This window comes from Halyomorpha halys, unplaced genomic scaffold (assembly GCF_000696795.3).
Source record: "Halyomorpha halys isolate HHAL.00 unplaced genomic scaffold, Hhal_1.1 Scaffold165.1, whole genome shotgun sequence".
NCBI classification, from domain to species: Eukaryota; Metazoa; Arthropoda; class Insecta; order Hemiptera; family Pentatomidae; genus Halyomorpha; species Halyomorpha halys.
Genome location: NW_027111427.1, coordinates 229,729 through 248,342, shown reverse-complemented (window position 1 = coordinate 248,342; position 18,614 = coordinate 229,729). Strand labels below are relative to the sequence as shown.

Here is an 18,614-nt window from a genome sequence, read left to right as displayed (position 1 = left end):
CCAACTTTAGTTCAAAAATTAATATCCATTGACTGTTTCTGTCCCACAGATATTGTAGGCTCAGCTTGATTTGAAGATTATTTTATTTGCCAAATTAATTGAAAATCTCCGGACCATATTTTATGTCAGTCTTTTACCAAACAAAACTATAGGGTACTTTGGCGGAGATAGCTACTGTTGTACTGAGGTAGCTAGTTACTGGGATAAAGTGAATAGGATCTGTGGTGAAGGGCATAACTCATTTGGAAATTTTGGTTCATTAATTTTTATCCTTAATTAGTATTAAAATTCAATCTGGAAAGGATATTTTTGTACTTTGATCAAACAACTCTAGAAACTGTGTCATACGATAGAATGAGTGTGTATATTTAGTGAGTTCACTCTGAAGGTATTAGTATTTGTAAGAAGAAAACAGTGCAGCTTATTTATTTTGTTTTCAAGGAAAGAAATCCTTAACATTTTTTTTTAATTTCAATCTTCTGGACATCATTTCCGACAACCTCCCCACTATCTAATCTATATCAATTACTTGATATCTTTCTTTCAAGGGATTTGTCCTGATTATTAGATTTTATATCTTTAGTCTTATTGTGCTGTAGACACCAACACTTCATTTCCTTGCATCCAAATTCATAAAAACTTTGGCTCGCAATTTAGGAGCATTATCGTTCCAGGTATCGCAAAAAAGATACAAAAACTTAGGAATTTAATATGAAATAATGGAGATTCAAATCTGACTTAAATTTTTGAAACTTATGCGCATATATATTGCTCAGAGTCCGTGATGGCCGAGCATGAGAGATGGCTGAACATTCCCGGTAAAGATGAACAGGTGAATCGGATATTGAAACGAAAAGAGCTGACTACTCTCAAGAAATCGTACTATCAAGTGACACGCGAAAGAACCATGATTCACTTGGAGTCGTGAACTCCAAAACCATGCTGTGGACGGAAGAGTATGTTTACTCTCCCTGTCAGAAGTAGTATCGGTTCGAATCCGTGTAGGTGGTAGCCTGTCGGATGGCCCGTGTTTTCTTGCTCTAATTCGAGAAATTAAGGACGTTAAAACCCAAATAAAAAACTGCGAAACATTTAAATTAGTTATAAACCTACAACCATTATTTAGTTTAATTACTTCATTATACACAAGAACAGCTAATACAATACTCGTATATAAGGAAGGGAAGGACAAAGAATTCTCTGAACAGAGTTAATATTGAGCGGGTGGACACAAATAAAATGTTTTTACTGTTTTATTTGTTATGGTTAACATAAAACGTCCAAACTGTAGTGAGAACAAAGAACTGAAGCTTCGAAGTAATCACAACAAAGACTTCAAAACAACTGGTAGAATCAAAACAAAGAACTAACTACTAGTGATACAATCGATATATTCAGTTTGCCACAGAGCAACTTGTATACGATAAAAAATGAATTTTCATATCAAACTTTAACAGTTAAGACAAGAAAAAAAATTAGAAATAAGTTTTTTTTTTTTATCTTTGGATAAAATATTAATACGTCAATTGAAAATTACTAGGATATTGATGACAATGTTTCAACCATAGTTAAGATAAATATGTCTTCAGTTATGCTACAGGCAACGGTGAAGAAGAAATGATTTTAGAAAGTAAAATAACCTGACAAGCGAAAATTTTAAAGCTTCATGGTCCATAAACTAAACGTTTGCAAGTATTGCATTTGCAAACTTTTAGAAAGTTGAAGGTATAACATGTCTGGAAATCTTCTATGGTGTGGATTCTGAGTCAGTTCAGTTGTTCATTCAGTTAAACAAAGGTATTTTTGTGAAAACTCCTTCCTAATAATATTTTTATTGCAATTTTTCATCAATGTTTCGGAGATCTACCCCTTTTTCAGGAACAACAATCTGAAATATTTTTACCATTTTATAAAATAAACACCTTTGTCTGAGTGTGAATATTGCTTTTTCGATAAACATTAACTTTTTTTACCTTATCAATAGTTTCTTTGTCATTTTGATATATATATCCATAATTCTATACTTCGTCCTTAATTAAAATATTTTGTAATATACACTACTTAAAAGTATTTTAGTTTTATAATTATGAGAAGATAGTTGACCGTGGATAATCTTTATGAGAATAAAATGGCTGAGGCTGTGGTCAGAATATAACACAAATAAGTTATTTCAACTTATTTTTGTTATATTATGACCCCACTCCCCAACCATCTTCTTATATATTTTAGTTTTAGTTTCATAATAACACTGCTAACTAGCTGGACTCCTACCCCTAACATACTTTTTTTAAAACTCCCATCTACTACTTTTGTTTTGCTGTTACCCAGTATCTTTCTTCGTTATTAAATTATATTATTAATTCATTTTTCTAACATTCATTTCATTATTTAAGAATATGTTTGATTAATTATAGACTACAGAAATTGTAATTGGTTCATTATATCTGCATCATGTATACTCATGTTTTTTGTCTCGGTTTCGTAAATAACAGTATTTTTAATATATTTTGTTCTATGAAATACTTTACTTTGTTAAAAAGTGACTTTCAAAAATCCAAATCCAAAAGAGTTGGAAGAATAATTCTTCCAACTCTTTTGAATTTATACTTTTCACGTACATCGTAAATATTGTGATTGTTGAAATTTAATAATAGTTTTATTTTCCAATTAATGTTTATTGTTTACTGTAGATTCAATGTGAGAAAAATACGATCGGGGATAAAGTGATTAGAGTAATATCAATACAAAAAAAGTAAAACTTATAAATAAAAATTAAGTAAGTTTTATTTATTTATATTTATTATTAGTATACCGACTATTTTTTTCTTTAAAAGGTTTTTTTTTTATTGTATATTGTATAGATAAGATGCTAATTTCTTTAATTAAAAGGGAATAGTATTGTTTTTAAATTTTGGTTACCCTTTGAGTAAACAGTCATACCACAATTTGAAGTAGTTTCTCAAATTTCCTAATTTTGGGAAGTTTTCGAATTATTGTTAGATTGAGGGTTGATACCCTTCCATTTTCCTAGAGACACTTCACAGCTGATTGAATATCGTCAAATATAAGACATATCATGCATTTTAATGTTCTTCTGTTTGTTAACTTTTGAATAATGAGAAGCCAATGTCGTGTTTTATTACTTACTTGAGAATATACCGGATCCTGAAAAACAGCTGGATTATTTTCGTCTTCTTCGGGTGGTGGTGGCCAAGCGACTCGTTTCAACCCTAAAAAAAATATTTGTAAATTAAAAAAAAAAAAAAGAACCGAATGACATATATGCAAGCAAGATTTAAGTGTTTTAACATTAGCCGAAGTAGACAGTTGGCTTGTCAGGGGAGGCTCAGGTAAATATAGCTTCGCCATTGCAGTGGAATCCTCTAATCCATGGAGGGACGGGCTATAGGTGGAAGATTGCCAATAGAGTTGGGATGCCATACCTAAGGTTCCTCACCTTACATGACTCCTAGCGCACTCTATTTCAAGATCTGCGGTTCGGAGTATATTTGCGAGAATGATATGCCTTCAGAATCATCTTATCGTGTTTCGTTATTATACATAGAACCGCAAAAGACAAATAAACTAAAAATATTTCTTAAAGCGTGTGGTTAATTTGCGTACTTCATTTTTCTTTGGCTTCTTTCCAGTTGAGACAGTTTGTTGTCTGTCGTTATCAGGGATGGAAGAATACCAAAACAAAACATACGTTATAACTTGTAAGAAACATTTTTTGTTAATTAAATCATTGTCAATTTGTAGAATAATAAATTATTCGCGTATACATATCCTAATAATTTTATATACTAGTCCACACTCATAGGAGCTTGCACTTGAATAACATTGAGAGAACGAATGTTAGTGAAACATGATGTCAATATTTCATGCGATGATCCATAGAACGGCATACAGAAAGAGGAGTAACAACGTAATCAGTTTTCAAATAATACAAATTACACAAATACTATATTGAGTGGATATTTTTGCAGCATATAGGCAACAAGAATAATCGGGGAATAGACAAAAAAAAATCATATTAAATCACTTATAAGAAGATTTTTCGTTATTAATTAAATCTCAGTATTTTCGTTCTAATGAGTCTCATTATTACTTGTAGTATTTACCGATTTTTTTTTTAAGTAAATGAATATGAAATATTTGGAGAAAAAGGGTAGAAACACTCTGGACCCCCTCATAAAATGACCAAGTATTTTGTTCTAAAATTGGTGTTCTGTAGCTGGAACATCTCTGGCTCTAATCATCAAAGTTTCATATGTCAAATATGGGAGTAAACATTGGTGGGGGAGAGGGAATGTATTGCATTGAAATAAAAATACGTGAATCACAATCTAGTATGTCCTTATGCACAATGGTTTGAACTGAACCCTAATGTGGAGAGGATCCTTCCTTAAGAGGAGAATGTTGGAAAATGACATATTTTAATACAATGGCATACCCAGGATCAAAACTAGGGAGGGGGGCAAGCCATAGTAGATCAGGTTGCGACATTTCAGCACGGAAAAAGTGAATGAATCTAAAATTTTAATACAATTATATTTAATTGTCGCAATGCTTTATTAGTTAAATTAGTATTTGCTGGAAAAAAACATTTTTTTTTTATTAAATTAATACTTTTCCTACTTCTAGGGGGGAGCAGCTGCCTCCTCGTGCCACCCGCTGGGTACTTCAGGATACCAAAAAGGCTTGCCTGCACCAGGTAAATATAAATGATGTCATACTATTGTAATGAGTGGAATCGGAGTGAGGAGTTGTCAGGAAAACGAAAAGTTCAGCTCTTTGAGAAACAAACTCAATAATATTTGAATAAACTCAAACTACTTGTTTAAAAAAAATCTAAATGCAAACTCGCGGATGTCTCATATGTACTTCAGCCCTTTCGAATGATTGAAATCAAATTAATGTTCGATAATTGAGACCGAAAATACTTCTTTGCTTCGTAAGTTTAAATTATAGGTTTTTCAGGCGCTCTCCTGTTGGAATACCGAGTTGAAGTGGCTTTATCCTGCTTTCCGAAGGGTATACCCCTATATTGTGTTTCTTTTCTGTTTTAAATCAACGTTTCAGAAGTTTATTATGCTACAACCTTATTCAGAAGCTAGCTTGGATCACTAAGGGAAGCAGTAAAATAGTTGAAGACTTTTCTACCAAAAAGTTAATTTATCAACTTTTGAAAAGTAGAAGGTTTTTTTGGAAGGAGATAGTTGACCGTATGAAGTAGATTGGAAGAAGATAGTTCGGGTGGTGGTCAATAAAGATATCAAAATAGTAAAAGAAAACTATTTATTGTTAACTAACGTTTCGCCCCAGTTTGCAGGGTTTCTTCAGGGCTGTCTGATGATACAAACTGCAATTTTGCTTTGTACTACGATCAGATATCCCTGGCGAAGTCCTACAAAGTAAGGATAATTGTATTATAAACATTGTTTTACAATAATAGTTTTCTTTTAATATTTTGATACCTTTGAAGGGCTTTCTTATTTTTATTTCAAAATTTATATTTTCTATTGGCAAATCGGTGTTACAAATCAAAATTTTCAAGAAAAATTTAACATATCTATAAAAGATGTTGCTATAATACTTAATATTAATAATTAATAATTAATCCATAATAACTATCCGAAAGTGAATACATTGATTTCTTATTGAAAACTCCTCAGTTGTTTGCATCGTTGTAATTCAGTTTTATTTTAGACAAAAAATTAGCTTGTTTCTTATGTGCTTATTAGGTGAAATTGTTTGTTCTTTAAGTACAAACCTAAAGGTGCTCAAGACATTTCTGGAACAGAAAATTCGCGCATAGGCAGAGTGTGGATTGGTTGGTACAAATCAAAGGTCGTTTTGGGCAAGCGCTTGTTCTGAATCCACACATTTGTGCTCAGTTAATACTGTTTTAGAACTGCCAAGAGATAAATTTGTGATGTCATTGCTTTCATTAATTAAAGAATTTCTACAAATTTTGAAATTAATTATTAACTCTAATTTTATGGTTTTTTTTAAAGTCTTACTAATTAACTTTGGTGATTTATTTTTATTTAATACAGGACAAGTATAAATTTATAAAGAAATGTCTGGATAATTTAATTAACTATCACCTGATAAAAATTCTAAAGTAGAAGTTTGATTTATATATTATGTATTACTATTTCAATTAATTTTTAACATTTTACAAATACTTTATGGATGTTTACATTTCATTTCTTTTCACCTATCTTTATTCTCTTCTTTTTTATAATAAAAATAGTTCAAAGCGAAGGTAATACTCGATGTTCATCATGTTTGCCTCCCAGGAACTAACAAGCATATGGATATGAATGTTTGTTACTTTATTTACCAAGCATTTGTTGTTAATTTAGATATGTGACAAGGGCAAATGTGGTTCGGACATTAGAACCTTCCACAGTGATATAAATCTCCATTGTTCTTGTTTTACTCATAATTATTTAAATATTATAGGGATGATTGTATTTAAGATATCATTTTTTTTTCTCTTCTATTCTTATGTATCTTGTTTTTAAGCTCTATGATCCTTATCACTAATCTCTATAAATATTAGAAAAACTTTAATATTACACAAATTTGAATACTAATTTTTATATTATACATATTTTGACTAAAACAGAAATGAAATTGTATTTAGAAATCAAATTATCATAATTTCTACATAACTGTTCATAAGTTTCATTACTTAAATGTAAAACTCTTCGAAATCTTGTAGTAATAAAAAAAAATTCAAAAACCTTCTTAATCAATATAGATATTTCTCAGATTTAGTATAGATATTATAAGGGCTTTCAGGTGCATTTAAAACATACTTCCTATATCCTTTTATTTATCATTTATGATACTAGATTGGAACTGTGAATAAGAAGGAATATCGTGAGGTGGATTAATTTAATTTGATCCTGAAATATTTCGGGATCCGAATCTGTAGTATTGTATTTCACTTTGAAGGTCAGGAGCTCCTGTTTATTTTGGGCTCAAATGTAGCTTGATCTTTTACGCGAGAAATAAATTAAAGAAATGCAATAGATTTTTTTTAATAACATTTAAGTTTAATTTAATATTTATTTATTGTATTAATAATGTTCACTTTTCTGTGCTGTGAACTCAAGATGTACCCAAGTCATATAGTTTTTGATCTTTGGAAATGATTTTGTTACCTGAATATATTTTTTTTTATTTTTATTATAACTTTTGTTTGATCCGAAACAATGAACTTTATTAAGAATTTTGATTTTCACCTTTTTATACATCAATGTGATTCGTGTAAGATTTTTAATGCTTCCTAAAGGCTGAAAGAAAGCTCAGTAGGACTTTTTAAGTGCTGTACAATTCCAAACTTCAATTACTCCGAAAAACTATTGTCTTTAGTGATGATTGAACTCAAAAAATTCAACTCAAAGAGTTGACAAAAAATTTAATATCCCACACATGAACTAAATAATCTGTCTTTTTATTATTTCTCTTGCCCCAATGAATTATGCTAAATTTTCGGAGGACCAATACAAATATCTTATTTACGTTGGGTAATATAATAATCTCGTAATTACAAATGGTATATCCCCACAAGCTTTTTCCTAACATTATCTACAGTTGAAGTCAATTTTCACAATTAAATTATGGATCTGGCTGATATTCGTTTACTTATTGACTTATGGGATACACGTTTTTGACGATGATTGGGTCTTCGAATTTCCGCTTGTGTTCCTTTTAACTTATGTTCCATTATAGAGCAGAAGTATTTACTTATTCTAAGATTCAATAATTGATTATATTATAGATATAATATAACCAATAAAATTAACTTCAAGAAATTTTTTCTAGAGTTTCAATATTTTAAGACAGCTTTAAAAAAAAAAAATTAAATACCTAACCCCAAAAAAGGTATGCAATGACATACCTTATACCATACATAACAGTCATTAATTTATTGTTATCATCGTTAAATATTGCAATTTTGAAGATATTTCATCAAGTTGTATTTTATTTTTTATTATTAACAATGATTTGTAATTAAAATAATATAAAGTAAGATATAGAGCCACTTACTTGTCAAATGACCTGATTCCAACAGTGCCAGGCACACACTACAAATTGAGGCGTACCGCCAAGAAAATTGGTGCTAATTTTCGTGAAGATGAGGGTAATAAAGGGGAGGGGGGTTGGAGACCCCCACTTTTATCCCCACCTTTGGGGACCCTTCTTTATCAGGAATACAGGATCATGGAGGTGGTGGACAAATCTCAATATAGAATCCACTGAGTCACCAAAATTTGTATTTTCTTTCATTTATATATTTTTAAAAAAGCCGCAAAGTATTTTACGAATATTTAGTAGTTAAAATAATTACTTTTAATATTTTGGTCGATTAAAGTAGTTCGTTGTTCAAAATATTGAACGGAAACATACGCACAAAGTATTATGTTTATCTTTGTTATTAATAATTCGCTATCGATTATTTTGCTGGGAGTTTAATTATCTTTCAAATAATCTTTATTAAATTTAGACTTATTGAGTTATATGCAAATAAAGATTTATTTTCTGCATAACTTGTCTATAAGCGAAGAGTTCAAGGGTTTATATGGCACTGTTAAAGTTTAAAGGTATTTTTTAAAATTTTTATTAAGAAATGTATCAAGAAAATATTTTTGTACATAAAGTATTAATCTTTTTTGATTCACAAGATCTAATTAATGAAGTATAAATCAAATCTGCAAATAATTGTTTCCATCACACAACGCAAAAATGCTTTTCTAGCGGACCTAAAAATCTTAATAATTACCAATGTATTAATACAGAAAATTAAAAACTTTTTTCTTCAGAATCGAAAATCTTCACTCACATTTTACGTTTTAGATATCAAAGAACAAATTCGGTTCCGTGTCTGACGATAGTCAAATTTGTGTTCAGTCGAATATAGTTTTGATGAAATTTTCAGGGATTTTTAGGTTATTATTTAGTACATTTTAAATCGACTTTATCATATTCTGTCCTCTAATTTCGCATACGCATGCGTAGACGTATTTTTCTTGTCAATTTATGTTTCAGAAACGCCTAGCCTGATTTAGCCCAAATTTGGAGGAAGATTGGGGATTTGTATGAAAATTGTCCAAAAGTAATTTTGAAAAATTCTATTTGCTACTTTCGCTCTACCATCCGAAAAAAATGTCTTTATTCCCATGTTTAATTCAAGCGCCTTCCGTATATTTTATTCTCAAATGACGAATAATTAGTCTCAAATTATAGATAATTATCTACCTAATATAAATCTCTAGATAAAGGATAATTTCTATAGAGAGTAATTTTTAACTAAAGAATATAAGAAGATATTAAAAATAAAATATCCAAATAGTGAGATTAACCGTCAAGTTATACTTGGTGGATTTTTTTTTTATAACAATACAACAAAATAAAATTTTCGTGGTTAAAAAAAAAATAATTATGTGAATTAAACCTAAGACCATAGTTGCTAATGGTAGTATTAATACTTGTTTTTGAATAGATCAATTTTCCAATTAACCGAAAAGAATCTATTTTCTTTGGCAGTAAATCTGAGTTATTGGCACAATATCAGGAAAACTTATAACTGCCAGCTCCCACAAAGAATCAATTAGTTAATTCTTTTACACTGAGGTTAAACGGTGGTGCTTTCAATTCTTTTTTTTTTTTTTGTAATTATCTGTATTGAAATTTACACCTGTGCATAATAACACGTTTAGTAAATTTGATCTAAGTTATAATGGAGTGATACAGGCGTGTAGATAAACTACCCATTTGCTTACTGGTTATTTACACCATCGAGACACGTCAAATCAAAAAAGTATCATAGTATGATATTAAGTAGTACTTACATCCAAATTTCTATCAGAATCCTTAGAAAAGAAGAAATAAAGAAAAAAATTCCTCATCCAGAGTTATTATCCAATTAACAAAACCTCAGAAGCTAAACCACATCCTTCTGTTATAACCAGACCAAAAATAAATAACAATAACATGTAAAAGCATTACCTATATTTGTCTATTATTGACTGAACCTCAAGGCCTTCAATAAACATCATTGTTGCCAAAGACTAGTCTTCCCAGCTTCAGTTGCCATGGCATTGTAGGTCCAAACATCGGTAATTGATAAATAGTTTCTACTAATGCTTGTTGCTATTCTTGACGGATATCAGAACCCTGGACCCCTTTATTGATAACACGGGCAACAATTGGATATATATAGGAACTATACAGGTTTGGACATGATTACGTCATTCCTGACGGACAATTCATTCTCATGCCCACATGCTCCAGAACTAGGACAAAGAAGGAATATCTTTTTGGATTTTTCCATTGGCAGCTCCATGCTAATTCTACCTGGAGACAACCTCACGGCCGTCTTTACAGCTGGAGAAGATGGAGTAGGAGACCATTGCAAGCGTCTTGGAGGTCGCACTGACCACTTCTTTATCTTTTCACGATCCACTGTTGCCATCGAACGCTGGAGTGAGTGGGCATGGTACCTCTCTATCCATGGTTCGTACGGATCTAGAAATGATCCATTTAGTTCAATTATTATTAATATTTAATATTCTATTTAATTATACGTTATGCATTACCCTGTCTGCAAACAGCATTTATTTTATATATCAGAGTTGACATTATTCTGCATGTTATGCATTAATATTAGCTTTTTACATTTATATTGACAATGATAAAGATATAAGTTTTATTTCACTGCGAGTTTGATGACAGTCAAACCTGTTTTGGAACAAGCATATAGTTGACGATATATGAAACCAATAAGACAGTTGAATGTTCAAGCAGTATTGATTCACACTGTAACTGAATATACCAGTGGTAAGGCACCGTGCTACTAACTCCAAGGATGTCGAGCATGATTCTGACCAAAATATCTCCTTGTACAACCGTTAGTCTTGTAACAAAGCACTGCACTTCTAACCCTTCATGGATTTTAGCTGTACAGACTTTTACATATGCATGATAATAATAATAAAATTCATTAATATAGTATACTAATCTAACATATTATAATATAATAATTCATTCAATATAATAAATCTATAATTTCCAATTAAAAACATGGCTATTTTATAGTCATATTATTATGACTATAATTATTTTTTTTAAAAATAAGTCGAATCTTCTAAAGTACTAATCTTATTTTTAAATTATTTTTATTTTTCTATTTTTAAAAAATATACATTATTTTACTCTGTCAAAAAGTTCTGTAACCTGAAGCTCTATTGTTCCTTGACAAGTACAGATTAGATAAGGAGGAACATAATGGACGGAGGTAATGTATAATTAGCAAAAAATGTAGTTAAGAGAGTACGAAGAAAGAAACGCAGTTCTTTCTTTACTCCTCCACTGGGCTCCATATTCCGTTGGGTTCCTTAACTCCTGGGATTAATAAATTAAAACGAATCATATAAACTTAAAAATAAGATTGCTTCTAGATACATTGTAGAACAACAGTTTATCACTAATATCGATAGAAAATGGTGTACTTAAAGAAACAGAGTTTATAAACATTATAAGTAATTCATAATTTTGCTAATAAAAAATCAAGAACAGTATCTCTCTTTTATTAGCTTATAAATTATTTATTTTTTTAACTTTACTACGACTATTTTTTTTTTTTATGTGTGCGTCTCGAAAGTTTTAACTAAAATTTATGAGTATAAATTTAAATAAAATTTGTAGAATATTTAGTACTCGTGTTGAGTCCCTAGAAAAGAGAAAAATGAGAGGAATAGAGAGAATAAAAAATATACTGGAAGAAAAGTAGCAGAAAATAGATAAAGGAACAAAAAAAAAAAAAAAGATAAATACAGAAAACAAAATTAACGTAGCACAGTTTTAAAATTTATACTGAATGTAGATATTATCGGGAAAAAATGTAAATTTCTTAATAACTTATACTAGTATTTATATTTTATTATTAATTTGTTAATTACTTAAATTAGTATTTATATTTTATCCTAGGACTGGTACACATTGTATTTGAACAGCATGGAATTGAATAAACATTTATATAATAACATTTAAGTTTTTATTTTTAGTGATTATTACTTTGGAAATATTAAATAAAATTATAAATATCTATTTTCGTTACATAATTTTTATTTCTCTCATCAACATTATGTGAATTGTAACTTTTTCTTTTCCATATTTCATCGATATTAACTTAGTTCACAACGGTATGTATACAAATACAAACTAGTAGTATGTATGGAAATAAATTTTAATAATTAAAAATCTGCGGGTATAATGTGGTCCAATTTTTTTTTAATCATTTTGATTGATATTTAATAATTAAAAATAAATCTCACAAAAAAATAAACAACTACAATAAAGTTATTTATAATAAAAATTAATATTTTAACTACTATGCTACCTATTTCAGTTAAGGATTCGTTCAAAAAAATAAATTCTCTCATATGGAAGGCCTCCAATATATTTGAGGAGACCTGCACTAGGAGGAAACGTATCGCATAACATTCCAGAACAATGGGAATGTTTATATATATAATTTATTTGGCCCGTAGGGGAGGTGGTGTGGTGATAAGAAATCGGGGCATCAGTTAAGTAGAGCAGGTCAGAGGATAGTAGATGGTATTCTATTTTAGCTCTCGGTGACTCAGCGCGAGGCAGTAACATGACGTAAATAGAACTAACATCAACATCACCTCTCACCTGTGGGGTTACTTTAATATCGGTTTAACGAAGAACTGAAAAAAAAAAAATTCTGAACGCTTCAGTACTCGCTATATTATGAATGTTTTGAACGACCTTCTGAAAGGAGTGGACTGTCGTAGAGTTCAAGGGTAGCAACTTAACACACATAGATTCTTCGATTGAGGTTGCCTCGAGCCTGTAGAGCCGACAGCTGAACACTCATAAAGAATTGGATAAAGTAAAACAAAGAGTGACTTAGCATCTGTACGACTGAGACAAAGCCAACAGATTTGGGAGTCGTTTCAATCCATAAATCTAAAGAGTTTATTTGTTTCAACACCCTAATTTCAGGAACTACAAGTCCCTTCAAATTTCTTTTATGTTACATAGAGCTTTTACTAGGGAAGGTTTTAAACTTAAGAGCTTTACTATACGACCCATAGGAACAGAGCATTAAAAAAAAGCTTGCGTAGATATGTTTTGTAATTGTTGTCATGAAGACTTCATACTACTATACAAATTTGCAATAAGTTTGAAAAAAACTACTATCTGATCCTGTTCCTTGAAAACTTCAAGGACTGTGACAGTTATTTTGTATTATAGAGAGTAGATAATCTTAATAACAGTGTCAATAACTTAATAGCTGTAAATGTAGCCTATATTGTCTGCGATAATAGCAGGTTTGTAACCATTTATAACACCGTTACAACAGGCTGTTACTATCTAGCTCCAGTACCCTTCCCATCTTCAAATCCCGCTTATTACATCATTTCCTATCCATCCAATTCCAAAATAATTAAAACAAAAGTTTCTTATTTACAATCAGAATTTATAAAAAAAAAAATGGTAAGTTATTAATATCACAAGTTTATTTTCTTCTGTTATTTTATTACGTTTTGCCATTTCTTTAATATGTAATAATTATTTTGTTCTCTTATTTGTTATTCTAAGTCTCTATCTATTTTTTTAAATCTTATTCTAAAGAGACAAATTTCAGAATAAAGAGATAATATATTACTATTATATTAGGATTGTACTTAATTATATTTATGGTACTTCTATGTATGTTTTTTTTTACTGAAACGAAGTAAAATAAATATTAAATATTGTCATTTTTCCCGTAATTAAAACAACCACCAAACTTAGGACACTTGCTGTCAAGTTTTTTATGGTATTTAAAAAAAATTAAATAATGTTCCCCGGCATTATTGTCAAAGTGACTAATATTTTGTTATTGATGAAAACTTTTACCATTCCTGGAGCTGGAAAAAAGTTCTAACAAGACATAATATTTCATAAAACCCCATGTTTTGTCATGGTCCTGTCTATCATGAACCTGTCCTCTTCAGCACATTCGGCGCTAGAGAGAATATTCAAATTGAGAGCATGATGGTCATGTGAAGGTTAATTGAGTTATGTTCTAAAACCAAGTAAACCCATTATTATTATTTTTTTAATTTCAGTTTGTTGAGATAAAATAATTTCTTTTCGTGTTAAATTATTAAATTTAATAAGTTCCGACTTTAGTTCGATCCACGGATCTGTTAAATTCTTGATGTGAAAGTTATCGAATTAAAACAACAATGAAGAGAAACAATGTTGTTTATTTTAAAAAAAAAAAATTTAAAAAAGCATACAATTAAATATTAAAGGTTATTCTAAAAAAGTGCTCGTATATGCGTCATTAGTGAATTCTAAAAGAAGCTTTGAAGTTGAATATTTTTGTACTTAGACCTTTTCTCTGCCAAATTGTTCAGCGCTCCTTCCCTAGTGGTTGGCTTCAATACCGGTTTAAATCCACCAAACCGATAGATAAATTTTTTGGAAGCCCAAGTCCTGAACTATTTCAGAAAGCCTAGGGATTCAGCATTCGAGACAGGAGGGTGATTCAGTGTAGAAATAGATTCGATGAAAAGAGCTGGCCAGAACTCAATCTTATATTTTTATGAAGCAAGGCCGAAGATAATTCATCCAAATTAAAATAACTTTTACATTTTTTTTTACCTTCGAAATTCTACTGTTTCCTTATTTCTAAGGTTTCTGCATGGCTATTTTTGAACACGACGGAAACGGTTTAGTGACTCATTTTTCATTTAGTTTTCCGTCATAGAAAACCTATCCAGTTAAAAACAGTGACAAATTTTGACACTAACAGAAATTACCTTCTAGCGTTGATATTTGTTTTGGATCCACCGTGCAAGAAATGAACTAATTAATATCAGGTTGATACTTTTTGGATAGCTTAATAACAGGTTCTCAATAACTTTAATGATAATAACTGGTTCTTAATAATAACTAATTAGGCATATGACGCCATCTTGAGAGCTTAGGATAGGCATTTCTTTTCACTTAATTGGTCAAGAGTTTACCTTAAAAGATCTTAAATTTTCCTTTCGGGCGCCAAAAATTAATCCTATTCATTATGAAATCGTCAAAACCGGAATTACGTGAATTTGTCCTATCGGGCGTGTTCTACGTCAAAAGATTTTTTTTTTTTTTAGTAAATTGGAGGTTTTCCCCGTAAATATTTGTAATAGACTTCTGAACAATTTCTGAGGAGTGTGTGGGGTGAACTTCATTACCCCCTCCCTCCTACAGTTTGGAGTATTTGATAATTTTTTATCCGGTAGAGGAAGAGAGAAGAAAATGGTGGAACTCTCATATCGCACTTATCTAACATAAACTTAATTCACATACAAATTTTCAAACCTTCTAACTCTATTTGAATGGGCAATATAGGTGCGCAAGAATTTAAAAACCGATCTTGTAAGTTTCGAAAAATAGTGGGTGTTGGACCTTCAAAAGGCACTTCTATAACATCCAGTAAATTCTCAAGAAAATAATCGGCACTAACTAAATTTGAAGTTAGCTGTACAGGTACACAAAACCTTCAAAAACTACGAAAAACTTCATACAATTTCATATTGTAACAATTACTAAAACTCGTCTGCGTTTAACCCCTGTCCACTTTAGCAATAGAAAATTTATGATATATGAAAATTGATGCTCTGATAATTTCAATAATGACATAAAAAAAGTCGGGGGCATAAATACATAATAAATTAAATGCTAATAAATAAATATTATTTTAAGAAAGAGGAGAGGGGGAATGAGAAAGTGGAGGAGAGAGGGAAATAAAGAAATAGGGAGGGTGGATTAAAACCGTCTTAAGTACGGGACTGTCTCCTAGTTTTAAGTTATAGGGTATCCAGAAAGGGGTATATGCTATTTAAAAGTTAAATATACTAAATATATCTTAGGAAAAAAATGTATTTAAAAACAATAGTATTATAGTATATATAGGTATAGTATAGGAAAAAAAAATCTTAAAACTTCATATTTTATTTATGAATTGAATAACATTACGGACCTCTTATAATCCAATTTAAAATCCAATCCCTAAAATCATCCATAAATACTGACGAAAATCTTGTAAAAATCTATGTACATCATTTTGCTAAAGTACACTATAAAAAAAAAATTATATGAAACCGTGATTATAATGAAATATAATTATATCACATGTTAAAATATATCATTATCTGCCTAATAAAAATTCGCACATTAAAATTTTGATAATTTTATTGATTGGATTTGAAATGATTATCCAAGTCTTAAATAAAAGATGGATGAAGTTTTTAGGGTATTTGTTTCCTTACAAATTGCTAAGTTGAATAATTTATTAATTAAGAATAGGAAATCATGGACTAAAAATAATATTGTATAAACGGCGTACAAAAAAGGAATAAGAAATATATTTTCTTCTAATTACTAAGAGACGCAAAGGTATGTGGAAAAGGTAACTACGCAGGAAAGGTGAGCGACCATAGTTTTATAGCGATGGAACCCATTTCTGGACAAAAGCGTACATTTCTGTGTCAAGACATTCCATTAATAATAAATATTATATGGAACAAAGAGTTCCATCACTACTAAAACTCCAAGAATCGAGGAATATCGTTACGCCCACTTTCCTTCTCTTAGTAATTCAACGGGGAAAAAAAATTCATATTCGTTTTTGTATTCAATTTAGACTAAATTATTTTTTTTAATAAAGGATCTTTTTCCTCATCTTAAGGTTATAATTAACTTTAGCCATCTCCTAATTAAAATTTTATCAACCTTGAAAATGATTTATTTATATAGTGCAACAATTCTTTTTTTAACGCTTACATTCCATCTCTATTTTTAGATCAATGAATGTAAGTGTTTAAAAAAAGTATTATTGAATTATATAAATAAATCATTATCAAGGTTGACGAAAGTCTAATTAGGAAATGGCTCAAGTCAAGGGAATGGAAAAGTATTATGTAGATATATTAATAAAATAAACATATAATAATTATTAATAGTGAGGGATATTGCAGACTTAACAATATGTACTTTGAAAGTATTAGAATAAAGGTTGCAACATAATAAAGGGCACAGTACAGTTAGGGAACTGTAAATAGAAAAATGGTTAATTACAGAGATATATTGGATATTAAAAAAGTAATAGTTTAATGGTTGATGTATATCAAATTCGACATTTAATATTTAAAGAATAAATGATGCCCAATTACATGGAGCACGTAATATTCTGGTGATTATTTATAATTTGATAAAGTGAATTTTATTGACAATTTAAGGGGTAGTATAATATTAGGTAAAAATTAAATTATAATTTCTTCTTTTTTTGTGTGTGTTTTCTCTACTATATTTATAAAAAATGTTACCATCATTTTAGCACGATAAATTTTAAAGTGATAACATCATGTTTTTGTAAGATGGATTGTAATATTTTAATAATTTTTTTTATAATATATAATATCATAAATATTATTTTTTAAATTGCAAGATTTCATTTTTTTTTAAAATGCATTTAGGTCAAAATTACACAATATATAAATTTATGCTGATTGGAGAATAAATGTATGCATTTAGTACATTGGTTCTTAACTCCAAATTATTTATCTTAAGATAATCGTAATTTTTTTTTTAATTTATAATAAGTTTTTGTAGGAAGATAGTCCGGATGGTGGTCAATAAAGGTACCTAAATTGTTGAAGAAAACTATTTATTATTAACCAACATTTCGCCAAACTTTGCAGGGCTTAAATGAAAACAAAAGAATGGATATAAATTAAAAGTAGATGTATAGAAGACGAACAAATGCTTTTACATACAACTCGTAATAATTATTAAATAATAAATAAATTGTATATGAAACAAATTGTAGAGCATGTTATCAAATTTTAAAAGGAGTATAATCTTTGATTTATTCCGTAACAATTTAAAAAAAAAATTAAATTGTTTTCATTGAAATCTAAAATATCATTTAATAAGTGGAAGTATTTGAAATTCGATATCTGGTACCCAGATCCAAAATTCTTGTTGACCGATCACAATTTGAAAACGTCAAATTTGATCAACTTTTTTTTTTTTTGTTTAAAAGAAACTCATTAATGAAAACAAGATACAAATATTGTAAAAATTGACGGAACAATTTTAGCCCTGATTAGACGAATTCATTTAGCCTTGACGAAGCCCTACAAAGTGGGGCGAAACGTTGGTAAGCAATTAAATATTTTTTTCTATTATTTTTGTACGTTTATAGACCACCACCTGGAGTATCTTCCCACAATTTATTTCAGACGGTCAACTATCTTCCTCCAATGTAATAACCATTATTAATTATAATAATATAATTTGTTTAAGTTGTAATTTAACAATTTCAAGCTTATTTATGTATATATATTTAAAGCTTTTTGACAATACTTAATGTATTATTTAAGGGTAATAGACAATTAGAGGTCCCAAAAAGTTCTCATGTATTAAATATGTATGAAGTTTTTTTTAGAATTTGCCGCATAGATGAATATAAGACTTTTAACAAGATACATACTCAGATTTTTTATTGTTTAATATATAAT

General features: G+C 29.5%; 1 protein-coding gene across 4 annotated transcripts in view; it reads right to left on the bottom strand.

The window, feature by feature from the left end:
* Positions 1-18,614, bottom strand: part of LOC106678870 (uncharacterized) — a 46,984-nt gene that overhangs the window by 4,222 nt on the left and 24,148 nt on the right. For 2 of the 4 annotated variants that reach the window (XM_067049429.1, XM_067049430.1), the window contains 2 exons: positions 10,378-10,548; positions 3,148-3,230 (listed from right to left, as the gene is read on the bottom strand). In XM_067049429.1, the coding sequence (XP_066905530.1) occupies positions 3,148-3,230; positions 10,378-10,548 (254 nt within the window). The remainder of the gene's footprint in view (positions 1-3,147; positions 3,231-10,377; positions 10,549-18,614) is intronic. The other 2 variants (XM_014417673.3, XM_014417676.3) reach the window with 1 other exon arrangement.